Here is a 16,986-nt window from a genome sequence, read left to right as displayed (position 1 = left end):
GTAGAGGAAATCTAGAGAGGTGGAGGTATGCTCTGGAAAGGAGAGGAATGAAAGTTAGTCGCAGCAAGACAGAATATATGTGTGTGAATGAGAGGAACTCGGGTGGAACGGTGAGGCTACAGGGAGTGGAGATCAAGAAGATGGAGGATTTCAGGTACTTGGGGTCGACAGTCCAGAGCAACGGAGAGTGTGGAAAAGAGGTGAAGAGACGAGTCCAAGCAGGATGGAATGGGTGGAGAAAAGTGTCAGGGGTACGAAGAGATAGAAGAGCATCAGCCAGAATAAAAGGAAAGGTGTACAAGACAGTGTTGAGACCAGCGATGATGTTTGGACTAGAAACTGTTCCAATGACCAAAAGACAGCAGGCAGAACTAGAGGTTGCAGAGATGAAGATGTTGAGGTTCTCTTTGGGAGTGACCAGGATGGAGAGGATCAGGAATGAGTCCATCAGAGGAACAGCACATGTTAGATGTTTTGGAGAGAAGGTCAGAGAAGCCAGACTGAGATGGTTGGGTCATGGACAGAGGAGGGATAGAGAATATATTGGTAGACGGATGCTGGAATTGGAGCTGCCAGGCAAGAGGTCTGGAGGAAGACCAAAGAGAAGATTTATGGACGTAGTGAGAGAAGATATGAAGGTAATTGGAGTGAGAGAGGAAGATCCAGAGAATAGGGTTAGATGGAGAAAGTTGACTCGCTGTGGCGACACCTGAAGGGAAAAGCCCAAAGGAGAAGAAGAGTCTGTCACAGGGGTGCAGGACATGTATGACCGAGACAAAGTGATGATTGAGATGGTTTGGACATGAACAAAGGAGTGTTCATGTCCAAACCATGGTGAAGATCTGGGTAGAAGGTTGCTGAAGGTGAAGCTGCCAGGCATGAGGTCTAGAGGAAGACCAAAGAGAAGATTTATGGACGTAGTGAGAGAAGATATGGAGGTAGTTGGTGTGAGAGAGGAGGATACAGAGAATAGGGTTAGATGGAGAAGGTTGACTCGCTGTGGCGACACCTGACAGGAAAAGCCAAAAGAAGAAGAAGAAGATTAAGGGGAGATGCCAAGGTGGTTAGCGCTGGCGCCTTAGCAGCGAGAAGGTGTCCGATTCCCTTCCATTCTGTTTGGAGTTTGATTTCTCTGGTTCTTCTCCTGAAGTCCAAACATTGTCCGGACGTATGAGCGGAAGCGTGGACGGTTGTGTGTGTAAATATGCGACGGATTCAGGGTTCGCTCGGCAACGAGGAACCTCCGACGGGCGAAGAGCGTTTTAGCCTTCGCGAGGCCCCGGTTCATTTCTCAAGCATCCCATCAATTTAAGAGAGTTAAACTTCTTTACAAAGTGTCTTAAAAGCTTCCCAAAGACCTCATTCTCTGCATTCGGCCCGATTGAACAAGAGGAGAAATTTGCGCCACCTTAGCAACCCGTGAGGCAAAAGAAGAGAATTTAACACCGCGTGTTAAGACCCGGTGCGGCCGGAGGAGCTCCGAGCTCATTAAGCATCCAAGCTGCGCGCGTCTTCGCTCCATGGCAACCCCGCATCCTCGCCATCGCCATGGGGATGGTCGGGGCGAAGGGATAAACAAACAAGCTATGAGGTCGTGGATGAAAATGGAAGCGGAAAGAGAGAGCGGAGCGGCTGTTTAGGAAGCCGAGGATGACGGGGTCTCGGGGGTGTTCGAACCGAGGAGAGGGGTGTCGCCTTCTGCTGCCTTCTATTTATAATCCTGCAGTCGAGAATATTTCCAGCAGACTGTGTGTGTGTGTGTGTGTGTGTGTGTTTGCAGCGTCGCAAACTTCATGTACTCCTGCTGCTATGACAACCCCCGCCCTCAGACGCACGCCCCAGACGACGGCACCTGAGACAACCGGCGCCATGGCGACGGGGAGCATCCGCCGTCATTTTCGGACAATGCAATTACGGCCCGAGAGACGTTTCGCCGGATCTCCGAAGATAATCCGAAGCGTGGAACGTGGAACGTTCTCGAAAGGAAACAAGTTCTGATTCGTGCGTCTGGATTATTTTGAGAAAGGATGAAATAATAAGTGGTGGAATTTGTGAGAAATTAAATGGCAAACGGGTTGCGCAACATTTTGGATAAAAGCGTCTGCCAAATGTAATGTAATATGTAAATAAAAAATATGAACTCCTTCGGGTTGACAAGTCTATTTTTTTAACTTAAAAACCTCACTTGTTACTCACTGGTCTGTTGGCCCCTCCCCTTTTAACCACCCCCGCCCCACGGCGCCGAGCAACCATCGCCTTCCTTCCTTTTTAATCCCCTCCTCCTGGTCTGCGCTCCCCCCTTTTTTTTTTCTGTTTCCATGGCGATGCCGTCTGCATTGCACCAAGAGCCCCAGCCGGCGCTTTCGCTCATAAGCCTCTCTCTCCTCCTTCGCTCGCATTGTCCTCGCCGCCGAGTCCCGGCTCCTTCGCCGCCGGCTCGTCCAACACGGCTCTCAACCTTCCTTTTTAAGAATTGATCTCGTGACCTATGTTTCTATTAGCTCCCCTCCATCCTGCCTTACCTTTCATATGGATGCGCTTTTGTTTTTCACTCCCCTTCAACCTCCAGTGTATTTCATTTGGTTTTTTTCCCTTTGAATCCTTTGCCCGGGAATTCAAAAACCAATCTCACGCTCGTGCGTAAACTTTCTCCAACGCGAAAATAAACATCATTTCGGACGGGGGCCGCTTCGGAAGCGCTTTTTTGACGTTAACCTGGTTACCCGCGGGGGTGAAACTGTCGAATTGTCGAAACGCGCAGGAATCGTACGCCTAAAACGCTCTTTGCGCGGAAAAAAGAAAATAACCGATTGGTGGCGACGATGATCGAATGTGTTGGATAATGAGGTCGCCGGACAAAATGGACAGCTTTCATGGGGGGAAAACAATAAAAAGGTTCACACACACACACACACACACACACATACAGGGGAGCCATATATCGTATGCCCGCGCTCACTGGATCATTAAAGTCCCTCTGACATTTGGCGAGGACGCTGATGAAGCCTCTCTCATTATATACCGTAATATAGAATGCTGTTTTTAGACTCCCCCGGCTGCACCGCCGTGCCTATTGGACGCGTCGGTGACGGCAACGAGCCGCCATGCTTAGCAACAGTAACCAAGCACGGGTTGTCGGAGCTTAAAGATCCGTTGTTCGTAGCCCCATCGCACGACCCGATTGTTATTTGGGCGTAAGAGTCTGGGTCGGCGATTTAGAGGAAGAGTTTATTTACAGAAAAGCTGTCCATCATTACCATCATCTCATGATTCCATGTATTCTATAAACTTTTTTTTTTTTTTTTTTTTTTAAAGCTTCATCACCTAAGTACTCATTTTAATTTCTTTCTCCGGCTAAAAAAAGGTCCCAATATTCGCAGGATTTCTTTCTTTTTTTTTTTTTTTTTTTTTGAACATTTATTAGAACAGGTTCCTTAACAGAGTCATACACATTCTTACAAAACCTCATAACAAGATATACATTATACAATAATCTTTATAGGTCACTTATTTCCTCAATAGCAGGACTTGTTTAAATGGGATGAAATTGTTCCTTTCCACAAACTCTTTCCAAGCTGGTGCAACATCAGTAGGTCTGATGTTATCCCTGCAAACATCTAGCATGTGCCGTCCCTCAGATGGACACGTCCCTGATTTTATCCGTCCTCCTCGTCTTGCTGCCGCTGACCTTCATTTCCCTCCTTTCCAGGTCGTACCTCCACCCCTCGAGACGTTCCTCCACCTGCTCCCCCGCTCTCACGACATATCACAGTGTCATCTGCAAACATGGCCTCATGGAGATATCTGTCTGACCTCATCTGCCAGCCTGTCCATCCCCGCACCGAGCCGGGGGTCTGAAATCGCGTCTTCAGATACTGAAGTCACCCAAAACGGAAGCTGTCCTGTGTTTCCAATATCCGCTGCACAGAAGCTATGCGGTAATGTTACCTCGAAAGCGAGGTCAGTCCACACACGACCTGTCCAAAGTCCGGCCCGCGGGCCAAAATCGGCCCATGTCCGAATTTACACCGGCCCGCAGCCTCTGTCATAAAATCAATAATATGAGTCCGCCAACCTGTTGACCACAGCATAAGACAGTGTAGAAATAGCTATTTATATTTCACCAGAAGACCTGTGGCTACACTCGCCGCAGGAAACCTTGACCCTCGTCGCAAGGGTCAAAGGGCACTGTGCGATCCTTTCCGGCAACTATGGCTGCTTGCTTGCAGGACAAGTGGAAATTGGAGTATTTTTTCCACCAAAATGCGAAAGAACTGTGTCGGCGTAAGTTTAAGGAATTCAGCATCAAGAGGTACTGCCGGACGAAACACGCAAATTACAACAACCTCACCTGGAAGCGACTGGAAGCCGTTTAGCTGTTTTAATAGCACAGCGTTGCTTCTTTTTTTTTTTTTTTTTTTTTACAAGAGCCTGTGAATCAAATGAAAATGCCACAAAAAAACTATAAGGTAGCAACGCCGATTGCCAAGCACTGCAAACGTCTGACTGAGGGTGAATTTATTAAAGAGTGCGTGATGAAAATGTTGGAGAAAATTTGTCTTGAGAAGAAGCAAGAGTTTGCTAATGTTTCCCCGGGTGCTAATACCGAGGTACGGAGATGTGAAGACGCTTCATCTCACACTGAGACAATTAAAGGACAATGTTTGACTTTTTTTTGTTAGCCTGCAACAAAAACACAAATGCCTCAAAGAATGGCTCATTTTCATCTCCAAATATGCAGAAGAGGTCAAAATATGGCCCTCTTTGCAAAAAGTTTGGACACCTTTGCTTGAAGTTATTGCAGAATGGAAGTCTTACACATCATGCATTTCTTTGAAAAACCACTTTTGACCTCATTCAAATATCCAGCATCAAGTTACTGTTAACTAAATCAATGCTAATTGCAGAGGGGAGGCAGTGTTAGGGAGATTCTACTTTGACATTTAAAAAAAAAAAAAAAAAAAAAAAAAATACCAATACTATATAACAATACTTTGATAGTTTAAGTTCCACCACCCTAACATAAGGGGGGTAAATTGTGAGATTTGATATTTGCATGTGGAGTTTGAGACCTCATATCTGGCAGGCTGATCTGATTCTCACCGAGATCGAGTGATGACCATTAATATTAACAAGATTAATCTGATTCAGGTCATTCTAACCCCCTTCTCCTCCATTGACTGCTGAACTCTGCAGCTGATGGGGGGAAAAAAAATGGTCAAATGATTTATAGTAAAGACGATGGAGGAGTGACATCACACCGCTCAGAAAAATAGTCTCAATGATCAGATCAAAATAAATCTGTTATAATTTTATGAGGATCAACAGATTTCTCAGGGGATAAATGTTTTAACTGATAAAGCTCATTACAGTGGATTGCATTCACCCAATATGCTACCATGCTAAGCGCTAATTCAGGGGAAACTCTGTACACTTTGGTGCGCGTACAAGGGGAGGTGGGAATTTACCCACCAACCGTCAAATTAGAAGGACGCCCTCTCAACCAACAGAGCCAAATCCAACCCTGCTAATAAAAAAAAAAAAACTTATATCCTGAACCTGGTCTTACATATTTAAAGCTGTGACATGTCACTTCCTGTTTTGTGCAGCACTTCCTGTCAGCAGCAGTGTTCTCCCTCTGCCTGCACAGCAGTGGGTGGGATCTGGACGCGTTTTAACTCCGGCGTGTGAATATTCCATTTTAGTGAATGTTTATATTAGCGAGCAAAGAACGAGGTGGCAGTGACAACTTGATCACAGGTCTTGTACACAACGTGAAATTCACACGGAGCGGAGCGAGTCGTGTTATTGTTTAGCTCAGTGGCACACAGCGCTAGCCTGGAAGTTTGAAGTTTCCACCCATCGGGCAACTTGCAGAAATGATCCCCGAGAACAGGGGTGTCAAACATACATCAGGCCTGAGGGATCATTTGAAAGTGAAAAAATGCATAACAGACAAGAATTAAATTGTTTGAGTTAAGTGAAATTCAAGAATTTTCTGCTGGCGCACTATTTTGGTCAGAATAGAAGACAAGCTGCATCACTGAGACGGACCAATCAGCAGACGTTATCAATGCGCCGTCTGCTTCTTGTTACCACCTTGTTTCTACCCTGTTCTACTTCCCTGCTTCTCCCTCATTGGACAAAATGTTGTTATCAAAACAGAGAAAAGTAGATAAAAAGTGTAGAATTTTCAAAGAAAAATTGACTACGTCCTATTTATTTACGGATACGCACCTTTGTGCTTGGTGTGTTTGCAACAAGTTTAGGTATTTAAGGAATATAATATTTGGCGCCACGACGAGTCTCATCACGGTGAAAAATAAGACAGTTTGCAAGGAAAACTGAGAAGAGATAAGATGAATGAATCGCTGGCAGGTCTGAGGAAAGAGCGTCCACTTTCACCCATAGCAGAGAAATCAGTGCAGCAGCGGTAAAAGCCAGCTAGCTAATTGCTAGCGAATATGTACAATTTAAAGTTAAGTCACCAGCTTCACTACAAACCAGTATGTTGGAATTCTACTGTTCATGCAACTCCATACATTTTCAGTATGTATTGTATGTGTTTGCATGTTTCATGGATGAAGTTTACACATTTATAGGACAGGTGAATACTTTCTTCCTTACACCATTTAATAGCACTCTCTTTAGTTTGTAAGGTGTAGGCAGGGATTCAATTTAGATTTCATATGCACATGTGGAAATGGTTTAAAAATCCCTTTCTTTATAAGTCTCATTTAATCTTAAAGTGCATTATTATATTTTTCAATACCAATGACTTGTTAAAGTTATGTGCCTTTGCACGATCAGTGGGATCCGTTGCAATGCAAACATGTGAATGATAAAAGCAAATGACACGTTTGTCCAAGGAAATATGAGGTGTGTCATGAAATGGTTTATAAAAGGATTGGTCATTAAAGTCCAAGATTTTCCTCATGCCCTTGTACTTCTTTACACCAAAACAGAGGAAAGACCTGATATTTTGGTTATTTATTGCAGACTATGCTATTATTTTAATGGTCCGGCCCACTTGACATCTACCTCGGCCGTATTTGGCCGCCATGAGAAATGAGCAACAAAATCTCCCCTAATGCAAGTTTTATACATTCTAGCTTGAGTGTTCAAGTCAGGTTTAAAGAGGTGGAAGCAGGAGAAAGGAGAGGGATGAAGGAAGGAAGTCCGGGGAGGAAACGTAAAGGTGGAGTGAAAGAGGATATGAAGTTGGCCGGTGTGAGAGGAGGGGGTTAGATGAAGGCAGATGATTGGCCGGTGTGAGAGGAGAGGGTTAGATGTAGGCAGATGATTGGCTGTGCTGATCCCTGAGGGCAGCAGCTGCACGGGGAACAAGGAAAAAGATCTTGCGTGTTCACCGCTGAGCTCCTGCGTGCAACTTAGGCTTCTTAAATTTCTCTGACCTTGAAAAATGTAAAAAAAAATAAATGAATAAATAAAAGATTTCACACTCCATGCGGTGGTTATAAAATGAATAAACGCTTCCTCTGCAGGTTTGTCACATTCACATCCGGCGTTAAGACGTGGTTGCTTTCTTTTGATCGATTCTTTGTACGCTCGCTATTTTTTGCATTTACAAGGAAAACAGATCCATAGTTGAATGATCCATCATGCCAAGACATCACCAGAGCCGGCAACTATTTCAAATTAAAACCAATTGCAGAGCGAGCGGTAGAAACCTAAACTCGGCCTCACGGACGCGACTGACGTCATCCAGTCGACTCCAGACACGTCTATGTTTCTTTGAAGGGCAACGTTTGCCCCCCTTTCCAAGGATCGAATCACCGTAAAGCTTTCCAAAATGTCCCGGCCAAAAATTCTTTCAGTACGTTTCCTCAGAGTGACTCAGACGCAGAGCTAGAAGTAGGGCGCGGGTGAGTCACTGCCAAAACAGCCCGGCTACTATAATACCGGGCCTTTGGAGACTCCGGCGGACATACCGGACCTCCCGTTCTTGTATTTTCATATGTTTTGTTGTCGATAACATCAATAAATGACGTGCGTTCCATCTGCCTCTAATTTCTCCCTCTCAATATGACAGTCCACCTTTCGGACGGAACAGTTCTACGAAATGCACAAGTCTGTTCGGGAAGCAACCCTCCTCTAGAAGGAACCGGTTCGAGTTTCGGGATATCGCGTGCAACACTCAAAACAGAAAATGTGCGCTTTGCCACAACGATAACCAGACGATCAAATGGGTTTGTTTTTGTTTTCTCGCCAGGTGAAAAACCCCACGTTAGCTAACTCTTTGTCAAAATATTAGCGTTTTGCCGCGAGTCCTGGAGGCCCCTCCGTGGCACGGCAGGCCAGAAGAGCTCCACCTCACCATTTTGTCACAGTTGCCCAGTGATCGCGGTGTTTTTCCCCCAAAACCAGGGGTGGGAAAAGTACGGCCCGCGGGCCACATCCGGCCCGTTGGTCTTTTAAATCCGGCCCGCCAAAGATTGGTACAGAATTCATACTTGATGTGAATGATTGGATCAATGAATGTTGGAGCTCAAACAGGAGATTGTTTCATTTTTGGAGCTACTTGAGAATTTTCCTGAGCTGAATGACTGATTGGCTTTGTGATTTAGCGTTTATTGTGGACGTACCGACACACATGAATGAGCTGGACGTGAAGCTACAAGGGAAAAAACGTTTTGTGCATGAAATACAAGCAAATGTTAGAGCCTTCAAAACCAAGCTGATTTTATTTTCAAAGCAAATGTCAGATGAGTCTGATATGTACTGTTAACGAATGTTTTTTTTTTTTTTTATATATACACATGTATCTTGGGGTGACCCGGCCCGTCCGTCAAATTTTAAAGTCAATGCGGCCCCGAGTCATAAAGTTGGCCCACCCCTGCCCAAAACTAACCCTCAGTCTGCTACCAACGAATTCCAATCGCCGACGTCATACAAGTTAAAATGGTTCTAGGAACCGAGGTCCTAGTTCCCGTGCTGCCTGACTGCACAAACAAAAACTGCTTATTTCCTGAGAAGGTTCTCAGAAGCTGCAGAAAAACATCTATCAACACATCAAAACAAACCAATCCTTTATATTACATTGAGGTGAAGGCGTACCAGCCCAATACAGGATTGAAGCATGGATCCAGAACACACACACACACACACACACACACACACACGCCTGGTTTCCTTTAACCTTCCTCCTGTGCTAGCTCTCTGGTAGCATCCCCGGTGTTAACGGGTCGGTTTCGACCCGTGTCTTAAATCAGCTTTAAAATACACTAAAAATAAAAACTTCAATTCCAATTCTTTTTCTCATCTCTCGGTTACCTCGTTAGGCTTCCTTATCCATGAAAATATTGGGTTTAAAAATTTTTGTTGTGGTTCTCTGGGCCTTTTTATTATTAGCATACCTCTCAATTTCAATAAAAAACAGAAAAATTAACCTCAAGAGAATAATATAAATACGTGTCTGACGTGTCTGGACATGCTCATTTTTGTTTTTTTTGCAGCAATCCTGGACAAATGAGCATCCCCAGAAGCTCACATGAGTGGGGGAGGAGTTGGTTGTTATCGTGTTGGCTGACAATGCATTTAAGATTTAAATTTTGGCTCTAATTATTGCTTTGTAATCTTGTTTTTATACCCGGGTCGAAACTGACCCTAACACTACAAATGATATAATTTCAACAAGAGCATTTTATAATGCAGTGAAAAAAAAATGTTTTTGTTGAATTTGTTGAAATCAAGGTTCCTGACAAAGTCAAGAAGCCTTGATGCAATAAAAAAAAAAAAAAATTAAGTGATTATTTTATGCATTAAAAAACTAAAACGGGTCGGTGGCGACCCGAACACAAGAGGAAGGTTAATCAAACTCTCCCGGTGCTCAGAATCTCATCAGCGGCGCTTGTTTTCACCGCACGCCGCATCCCTGTCAGCATATCGGGAGCCACTTTGACGGCTCCGTTTTCACAATCGTGGATGAACCTGGCTGGTGGATAAGACTCGGCTCAGCGGTGGAGTGACTCACTCATTAAACCTATGGAACGGGGCTTTGTGTGTGTGTGTGTGTGTGCACACACTCTTCGCGTTACTAATAATAGCAGGTAATAAATAGAACAGAGACAGAACCAAAAAGCCCCCGCGCTCGGCTGTTACAAAACCGAGAATTATGACGCCATGAATGGGGGGGAAAAAAAGGAAAACACAATACAGTTTACCTATAGGAATGCACTACGTCTATAAATAATATATTTACACAAAACACCGAAAGCATGCGCGTGTGTCTCTTTACTCATCTTGTTTTACCCAAACAAATCTGTGTTGATTTATGTTGTTTGACTTGGACTTAGAATAACTATTCACATTGTAATCTGGCCAAATGGGTTGCAGGAAGAGGTAAGCGCATAAGCAGCTTGACACCTAGCATAACAAACTAGATTAATATCTTCTTGTTGGCAGATCTCACCTCTGAAATGGTCAATGGCGTTTGTTTTGGGGAAGCTATGCGCCCGGATGTGCCGGTCGACGACTTTCGCGCCGCCGTGGTGGAACAATCTGCAGACATCAACGCCGCGGGCCTGCTCGATGTCACGAGGGAAAGTCGAGCTGAAGACCAGGGGTCGGGTTGGATTCCTCCCACCAAAAAAAAAAAAAAAAAAAAAAAAAAAAAAGCAGCTTGTTCATCGGAAGCTTCCAGCCGTCGGCGGAATAAACAATCGACTTCAAACGGCAGGAGTCGGCTGAGGCGGCTCGGGCATCGACTCGTGGAGATGTTTAATAGTGATGGTAGAAATCATCCGGTTTGGGAAAACCCTGCGTTTTCCTCACAGGCACTGGGGTTTATCAATCGCTGTAGCCTCATTCAGTCTGCTTCCACCACCGTCCAGTTAGATAAATAAAGTGGAAAGATGAAGACCTTCGTTCCAAGATTATTTTCAAAGCAGTTTTCTGGAATCGGCAGCGCCGGCCTTGTTTGTTTACACCTGCGCAATCCATAAATCCTGTTCCCAGCTTGACAGAAAGTGCTCTCGGGGATAGACGCCGCTGATGGAAACAGACTGGATGTAATTCACGAAGGGCAGAATGGATAAAAGATGTCCTGTAGAGACAGATAACAATCGCCACGATGCCTTCTAACAGCACTTTAATGGAGATACAGTATATCCACATACCATTCAAATGTCTTCAGTTGGTCTTTTTTTTTAACCGCTATTTATCCCCCCCATCCTGAGTCGAGCCACTTTATTAAGTTTCCCTTAACATTCCTATTTTTCATGATTTGACCATAAAAGACAATCGGGAGTTAAATAAGTGTATATTTAAAATGACTGCACGCAGTGAGTCCCCCCCCCCCCCCCCCGAAGCTCCACCAAGTGCAAAATTTGTGCACAGGTGCAAACAAATTGACAAACACAAAAAAAAAAAAAAAAGGTAGCAAATAATGAGAAGCTGCGTAATTTAAAAAAAATAAAAATCTTGTTCATCTATTTTTACCAGCATCCACTCCACAAACCCCAGGGGACGGATCCAGCCGGCGTATTATCGGCCGGCGGCCGAAGTAGCGTGAAGCGCAAGGGGCCGACCTGCTCCATCATCCGATCAATGCGAGCGTCAAACGGAACACGGAGCGCCGACAGCCGGCCGGACCGGAGCGTTAATGACCGAAGCGGGGAACACGTTAAGGACCTTGATCGAAATTGACCGTGAAGGAAAGAATGTTTCCTGTCACTTCGGTCATCTGTCTGTACGACCCTCTTGTCACTCGCCTGATTTGGGTCAGCCGTCATGTAGCTTTAGCCGCCAGCAGGTACAAATTACAAGGTCGGGTCGATAAATTCGTACGATCTTTCATGAAGCTGAGCGATCGCTGCGAGATCGGGATTGGGAGAACAGCGGCGGAACCATCGTGCGTGACAAACAGCATTGACGGTATTCGCGTTTTTGCAGCGCAAACCGGCGTTGGCTATAGGCTAAAGTACCCCGCTAATGTCGCTGTCGATGGCTATCGCTTGATTTCGTCACTGATTTAGTTTGACTGGATTTCCAGCGAAAATCGGAAAGTTCTCCAAATCCTCCCTGTGACATTAAGATCGCAATCGTTTGTGGAGCGAATCCAGTGAACGCCCTGAGCAGCTTAATACAAGAATATTCTGCAAAAACTGCATCCTAGGAACGCTACGGCTACAAACGTCCTTCGTCAACAGCGACGTGCTGTCAGGGGAGGCAGGAGTGACCGTGCCTCACTTGCCAATCTTGGAAAGAAAAAAAAAAACGAAAAAGAATTGAATGGTTATATTTATCAGTGATTTGCACTATAAAGCTATTTGTCTTTTAAAACTTCACCAGTTTGATTATTTATTCAAAAATTGCTGGATTTTCACATTTACTATTCAAATACTGAGAAGAGGCGGTGAAGCTGGACTGTGGAGCCTCAACATAGATTGCCCAATGACTGCTGCAAGACTGTATTGCTGTCTAAAATGTTTAAATACTTTCGCTATATGAACATTTCCAATGTGAAATGTTTTTGTCAACTATTTACGTTACTAGTTTCCAGTGCCGAGCGATCATAAAACAGCTGCACAGAGCCACCAAGTGAGGCACCCAGGTCTCCTGCCTCACCAGCCATGAACTTCACCGCACATCGCCGACCCCCAAGCAACAGGTCAAGCAACTTGTTGAGAATCCATTTTTCAAAAAGGGATATTTCACTGACTATAACACTGGAACCTGCTCAAATAAACTCCTTTGATGCTCCGTTGTTTTGGGATTGCTCATAGGCACAGGTTGCCTGGTGAGATCTCAGATTGGATGGCAACAAACCACTCAACCTAGACAAGACTGAGCCGCTCTTTCTCCTGGGGAAAAGTTGTCCCGGCCGTCGCCGTCTACAACACCGCAGTAAGGCCGACCACAACTGCGAGAAACCTGGGTGTGGTCCTAGACAACCGACTGTCGTTCTCAGAGAACGTCGCAGCGGTCGCACGTTCCTGCAGATTCCTCCTCTACAACATCAGGAAGATCCGCAGATTCCTCACAGAGGATACGGCGCAGATACTCATCCAGGCTCTCGTCGTCTCTGGTCTGGACGACTGCAACTCCCTCCTTGCCGGAGCCCCAGCGGTGACCATCAGGCGTCTGGAGCTTCTTCAGAAAGCTTCAGCCCGCCTGGTGTTCCGCCGTCCCAAATCCTCCCCCACGACTCCCCTTCTTATGTCCCTTCACCGGCTCCCGGTAGCCGCTAGCATCAAGTCCAAGACCCTGGTGCTCGCCGACGGGACGGCCCCGTCTTATCTCCAGGTTATGGTGGAACCACATGTCCCTACCCGTCCCCTCAGATCCGCCCCCTCCGTCCACCCCGTCACTCCGAGCCCCCGGCTGCCGATCCAACCGATCTCGGCTCCTCGGTGGTGGAACGAACTCCCAGGAAAGGTCGGCGCAACGGGGTCGCTGCCCATCTTTCGCCGTGAGCTGAAAGCATACCTCTTCCCTAAGCACTACCCTGCTAATCGCACTTAGCGCCCCTCCCAAAAAAAAAAAAAAACAACAAAGAAATGAATGTATGTATATGGTTTTGAAATGGTTATTTGGCAGAGTGGTGACTTCTGAATTACGACTACTGGTACTTTGGATTTTTGGTTATTGAATTGCAATTTTTTTGTAAGTCGCTTTGGATAAAAGCTAAATGCTAAATGACTGGAATATAACGTAATGTCTTTCCATGTAACTGGTGTACGTGAGCAAAGTTTATAGACACTTAAACGAAAGGTGTTTACTTGAAAAGCGCATCCGGCGTCGGTTCTGAAATTCAAATGCGATCATTTCCATCGATGCCCCTCGACGCCCGACCAATGCAGATACGGTCGGAAGCGGGAGCGGCTCACGATCCTGCGATTTTTTTTTTTTTTTGTTCCGAGCGCGATGTGTTCCTCTGGCAGCTGAGAACATCTAAATTTAGACTCCCCCCCCCTTCCTCCGCTCCACGTCCCTCCCTCCCCACCCCCTTCCTGGCCTCCTTCATCCGCGAGCTCCCCTCCGGTGAGCGCTCGTCACCGCCATGAACACACACATGAAAGAGCCTGCGGTGAAAATATCAACAGCTTACCCTGCATCAGACAAGTGTCAGCTGTGCTTGAGTACCAGGCTGCGTTTGCATGTGTGTGTGTGTGTGTGAATGGACAAATGAGAAGCAAGCAAGGATTGGTATTCAAAATATTTTTGCATGTAAATGATTTTGTATTGTCCTACACACACACACAGCTCTCTACAAATGGAAATTCATTTATGTTCCTTTCATTTGCGATCAAGCCGAAGCTAAAGCTAAAATGCTAAAATGAAGAATGAAAGTTTATAACGTACATGTTCATTATTATATGTACATTATAATGTAATGTTCTTCATTTTAGCGATTTCTCTCTACAAAGATATATTTCTTTATCGTTTCCAAAGGTTTATTACAAGGGTGATGCAAAACGACCCCAATAATATCCTAACACCGCAAGTGACTTCCTTATTTTGCAAATTCTCAGCAGAGATGGCCGGAAAACCTGTCGGACGATAAAATAAAAAAACCTGAAATCTTGTTCGACGGGGCGACGCACACGGATATCGTACAAGCAAATAGCGAAGCAGGCAAGCGGAGAGAGACACGGACACGGTGTTCCGAAAAGGTTGACGTTCAGCGTACCAGAAGAGGAAGCGGAGTGTGCCGAGGAGACGAGCTGAGCCGCCGAGGAGACGAGCTGAGCCGACTGACGAACGTCATTTAAATGCGTCGCACCTCCTGGTCGTCAGATTAGGAGGCAAACACTCCGCCGCAGCTGGAAAGCAGCAGTTTGTCTGCTTTCTACGCTCGCAACGGTCAATATTAGCCGCCGATTCTGCAAAACCAATTTTAGCATTCATGTGCAATATTTCATTTCATAACAGCCACACTACAATTTTTCCTTTATCATACTATTGTGCACTCCTTACCTCGCTTGTTACTAAGACACTTATAGTTTTATCACTTGTTTACTAAGACACTTTATAGTTTCACTGAGACACTTTATAGTTTATATTATTTCTAATTCTGCCTTTTCTTTTTATTATTTATTACTGTTATATTTTCTGTAACTCTGGCACAACAATTTCCTTATCTTATCTTATGTCTGGGGCAACATTTCAAGCATCAGTAGCTTGTTAGTTGAATAGGGCATTCTTGGTATTAAAGGAGATATTATATAATGCAGATGAATTATATTTAAGCACAATTCATTCATTTCCAACAACCATTAGTGACATTGTGTCCATTGAGGAAATAATTTGAATTAGAAGCGACATGAAGCAGTGCCCGGTTTATAGCAGCGCGATGAAAACAACCTGGATCGGTCGATAACTAATGCTACTAATTTACATCATCTTTGTCGTTGTGGCAAATTCAATTCGCAAACCATCGCAAATCTGATTCAACACACGTGTGTTGCATTAAATGTGTTGTCACATGTGTTGTCTTTGTACTTAAGACCTTAGAACACTTGATAGCCTTAACCTTGACGATTTATATTTTATTGTATTTCTTATTCTCCCTCCCTCCTACTATTATTGTTATGTTTTCGCTTGAAACTCTGGCAACACAATTTCCTTCAGGATAAATAAAGTTGTTCTCATCTCAAAATCCTATCGCCACAACGGGGGATGCCAGCGCCGTCGCACAACGGCATCCTTCTTCGCAATCGTCACGGTCTCCATCTGCAAGCCACGCTATGAGCTAGCGTCAATTCAACAATCCAACGGGGTTCAACTCTGCTGGTGTCATTCTAAAGTGAAATTTAAACTCGGTCGCCTTCGGGAAAGATTCCCGTCTCTGGACTTTTACGCAAACCGAGGGCCGGAAAGGATGACCGGGAGGAGGGCTTGAGGAAAAGCCAACCGCGATGTAGGGATGAAGGTGGTTTCGCGTCAAAGACCAAGGCGCGGCGGTCAAGTATAGACGGGGAAACAAAACCTACCGTGCTGGTTGAGCTGCTGTGTGCTTTTGCTCCACTGCGACAACCCCACGATGGCCACCATCTTGGCTCCCAGACTGGAACGGCGCTTCTTGTTGCCGGCTAGCGACGCGGAGTCCGAACCGCCGCCGCCGCCGGGACTCTTCTCCAGGCTATACATGGCTCCCGAGATGCTGGAAGATCGCACGACGTTGCGCGCCGCCGCGCTCAGCCCGCTGAGACCGCTCAGTCCGCCGGGGCTGGGAACCTCTACAGAGCTGCTGAGCATCATGGTCCTGCAGGGCCGGGGGGTAAGAAGAGGAGCGCTGAAGTTGTAGCAGGGCTGAGGAGAGATCAGAAGGTGAAAGAAAGATATTTTTAAAAGTCTTGTCTTACAGGAATCACACTAACCTCTGGAAGTTAGCGCGCGCAGGAAAGAAAAAATAACCTCCAAAAACCGTCGGGCGATTCAGGAAAGTGCGGCCGGCAGACGACTGCTCGAGTGAGTTAAGGCAGAAAATCTTTCTCGGCGCAAATTTCATCAGACCTTACGGATCTTATTTTGAAAAAGATCCGTTTTTTTTTGCTTTTACTGCCGCGCTTAACTCTATCACGCCATTTCACACATCAGCCACCACAAGCTAGTCCTTGAAAACAACAAACCAGAAACCAAAGTCGCCGGAGAGCTTCTTCGGGAGGAAACGAGCAAACGGTGAGACCGCAGAAGCGTCGCCAAAGAAAGCAGCGTTTAAAAGAAAGTAAAAATTCCGAGCGAAGTTACGGGATCATCGATACACAAGCGTCGCGCCGGCTACGAATTATTTGCGGTAACCGGCCGGCGGAAACATTTTCATGCATAAAACTGGTACAAAAAAAAAGGTTCGGGACCGCCGGGTTAAGGAACATTTCGTCTCCAACCTTAAAAACCGAGACATGCCTCGCTGACCGGCACTCGATATTTACTTGATTTAATTAAGTCGTAATCGAAAGGAGCACGAGGACATTATGGATCGCAAATGGAGGTTTCGTCGTTTAATAAAGTTGTGCTGAGTAA

General features: G+C 45.5%; 1 protein-coding gene across 2 annotated transcripts in view; it reads right to left on the bottom strand.

Annotated features, from left to right (window-relative positions):
- Positions 1–16,270, bottom strand: part of rims3 (regulating synaptic membrane exocytosis 3) — a 34,021-nt gene extending 17,751 nt beyond the window's left edge. For both annotated transcript variants that reach the window (XM_086171649.1, XM_086171648.1), the window contains exon 1: positions 15,957–16,270. In XM_086171649.1, coding sequence (XP_086027775.1) covers positions 15,957–16,224 — 268 coding nt within the window. In that variant the 5' untranslated portion in view covers positions 16,225–16,270. The remainder of the gene's footprint in view (positions 1–15,956) is intronic.
- Positions 16,271–16,986: the final 716 nt, after the last annotated feature.

Source organism: Fistularia commersonii, chromosome 24 (genome assembly GCF_037954325.1).
Source record: "Fistularia commersonii isolate RoL2024-O1a breed Wild chromosome 24, RoL_Fcom_v1.0, whole genome shotgun sequence".
NCBI lineage: Eukaryota > Metazoa > Chordata > Actinopteri > Syngnathiformes > Fistulariidae > Fistularia > Fistularia commersonii.
Note: the sequence above shows the minus strand (reverse complement) of the source record. Positions and strands in the feature narration are given on the sequence as shown.